Genomic DNA, 2,696 nt, shown 5'->3' with positions numbered 1-2,696 from the left:
CACAAGCTGATGAGGGAATTGGGAGTCAGATACATGTGGCAAAACAACCGAAATAGGTAAGACTCTTTGTGCTGTAATAGTAGGCTTCTCTTTTTTCCTCTTGGCGGGGGAAGTAGGTGGGAAGTAACTTGAGCCTTCTTTGAACTGAACTAGAAGCCTCTTATTAAGTTTTCGGGATATAGTTATAGAGGACTTGCCAATAGGCTGAGGACCAATCCCATGGGTAAACAAAGTTTGAGGTGTTACGAGTGAGACCAGTCCCTCACTGAGTGGTTAAAGGCTTCCTTTATTCGCTGGAGATCTGATGAAATGGCAATCTCTTTAAAGCCTGAGAGGACGATAACTTTATTAATAACTCAAACCAAAAAATTTTGAGTTTTAAAACAAAAGAGGGTATCATTATGGGTAACTCACCAATGGAATTCTGACTGCACCACGCACGAAGAATGGAAGTCCATATTCGCAGGAAAGTACTTTTATCAGGAAAGAACTCCCAGCCATCACCAGAAACGCAAAAGAAACGGTTTTTCCATGGTTTGTGCTTAAGGGGATTTCCAGAGATAATAATTCTATCCCGTGGGGAGAAGTACAACCAGTCACCCCTTTTGGGAATGTAACAATGAAGAAACTTCTGGATAGTGAACGAAGTATTACAACAAGCTCGCCACAGAACAAAACGACCCATCATTGTTTTCCAAGTCTTCGGGGAGAATTGAGTCGAAGTAAGATTAAGGTGACGCAACAGATCCCTAATAAATAAAAAAAAAAAGGGATTGGAAAATGCAATCCGACAATGAAAGCAGACTCATAAAAATAAATCTCAATTGGGTAAAAGGAGGACGCTCTATCCTCAAGTGAAGAAAGTCTGAGAGCAACACTATCTGGAATTGAATAAGTTTGCCTCATCCGATCTAGATCATGTGGGGTAAGAGGGCCAGGACGCCACTTATTTAGATCTAGAGATGCAGGATCTGAAAGCTAGAGTTGACAACGTCATGCAAGCGATGAAAAGGAAGAGCCAGGCTTCAATGAACGATATGGTACAGAAGACCAACCTAGCTTTTAGCCCAGCTATTATGAGTTGTCCTTTACCTAGCAAATTCAAGATGCCAACTCTTGAAAGCTTCGATGGGACGCGGGACCCTCTCGACCATTTAGAGACCTGCAAAGCTCTTATGTATTTACAAGCCGTACCGAATGAGATTATGTGCAGGGCCTTCCCTACCACACTAAAGGGTTGGGCTCGTCTTTGGTTCAATAAATTAAAACCAGGCTCCATTAAAAACTTTAAAGAGTTGAGCATACAATTCATAGGACACTTCATCACTGGGCAGAGGCATAGGAAACCAGCAACATATTTACTGAATGTGAAACAACAGAAGGGAGAGCCTTTTCATGATTACATAAGTCGTTTTAACACTAAAATGCTGCAGGTAGAAGAGATGGACGACAAGGCTGCCCTCACAGCCTTTATGGGAGGACTACAGACCTCTAAGTTCCTATTTTCTTTATCAAAGGAAGCCCCTACGAGCATGACAAATTTAATGGTTAGAGCACGGAAGCACATGAACGCTGAGGATGCTATGAATGTACGAAAAAACAAAGATGGTAAAGATAAGAGGTCAGATAAAAAGAGGCTAGCACCTAGCACTAGGGAGGAAAGGGAATCGAAGTACACGAAAATCTCAAATAGCCAGGCTGACAAATCGTCTCACCGTCCAATGAGCCTAGGCAGGTATAATAACTACACCCCCCTAAATACATCTATAGAGCAGGTCTTTCTGCAGATTCAAGATGACGCATCATTGAAATGGCTGACAAAGCTAAAAACTGATCCAACAAAGAGGTCTCGTGATAAATACTGTAGGTTTCGCTCTATGAAATTATGCCCTATCTCTCTCTTCCAGCCCTTCAATCGTAAATGCCTCTTACGATTTAGTTTTTTTAAGAGAGACGACATAACATTCTCGAGCCATTGTTTGGTCCCCTCTTAGCTCTCCCATACCATATTCAGTTGGGAAACGGATCAGGAGATGGTAAGTGGAAGTGATTGCTTTCATGGCATTCAATGTTGTCCTCCCCAGGATAATGTTGTATGATGATGGGCACTCCACCACTACAAAGTCCACCATTACAGTGACCTGCTTTGGATTAGCTTCTGCAGTGACTGGAAGGGTAACTGCCCCCAGTGGATATACTTTGTGGCCTAAAAATCCCACCAGTGGTGACTTCATGGGTCGGAGCTTCTCTTGAACGATTTTCAATTTGTCGTACACTCCAAGAAATAGTATATCAGCCGAGCTACCATTTTCTATCAGTATTTGTCGAACAGTGAAATTAGCGACAACCATAGAAACTACCAGAGGGTCATCATGGGGCTGGTAAATTCCCTTGTCATCTTCTTCTGAAAAGGTTATGACCGGCTCCTCAACTCGCAAAAATTTTGTTAGAGGACTTGTCACTCCAAATTCATTCACCTCTGAAAAACTCCGAATTTTCCTGGCATGAGCCCTCCGAGCCAAACTCGTCTCCCCATCGCCAGTAAAGCCACCTAATATATAACTCTGATCTCACGCATTGGTTAGTGTTGAGGAAGGCGATCATCTCGGCCCTCTCGGGCTGGGTTGGAGCCTCCTTTTCCATTCCCAGTCGTAAATTTGCGTAAATGACCCTCTCGACCATTTGAAGACCTACAA

The 2,696-nt window shown here is 43.0% G+C and overlaps 1 protein-coding gene across 1 annotated transcript; it reads left to right on the top strand.

The window, feature by feature from the left end:
- The first annotated feature begins 962 nt into the window (after positions 1-962).
- Positions 963-1,921, top strand: LOC132301255 (uncharacterized). The gene is made up of 2 exons (XM_059798526.1): positions 963-1,863; positions 1,908-1,921. The coding sequence occupies exons 1-2, from the start codon at positions 963-965 to the stop codon at positions 1,919-1,921; spliced, it is 915 nt and encodes a 304-aa protein (XP_059654509.1).
- Positions 1,922-2,696: the final 775 nt, after the last annotated feature.

The sequence above is a fragment of the Cornus florida genome, unplaced genomic scaffold (assembly GCF_030987335.1).
Source record: "Cornus florida cultivar Cherokee Brave unplaced genomic scaffold, ASM3098733v1 CherokeeBrave_3.0.0_Hap2_Chr03, whole genome shotgun sequence".
In the NCBI taxonomy this organism is placed as follows: Eukaryota; Viridiplantae; Streptophyta; class Magnoliopsida; order Cornales; family Cornaceae; genus Cornus; species Cornus florida.
The sequence above is the reverse complement of the archived record's forward strand: the minus strand, read 5'-3'. Positions and strand labels throughout refer to the sequence as shown.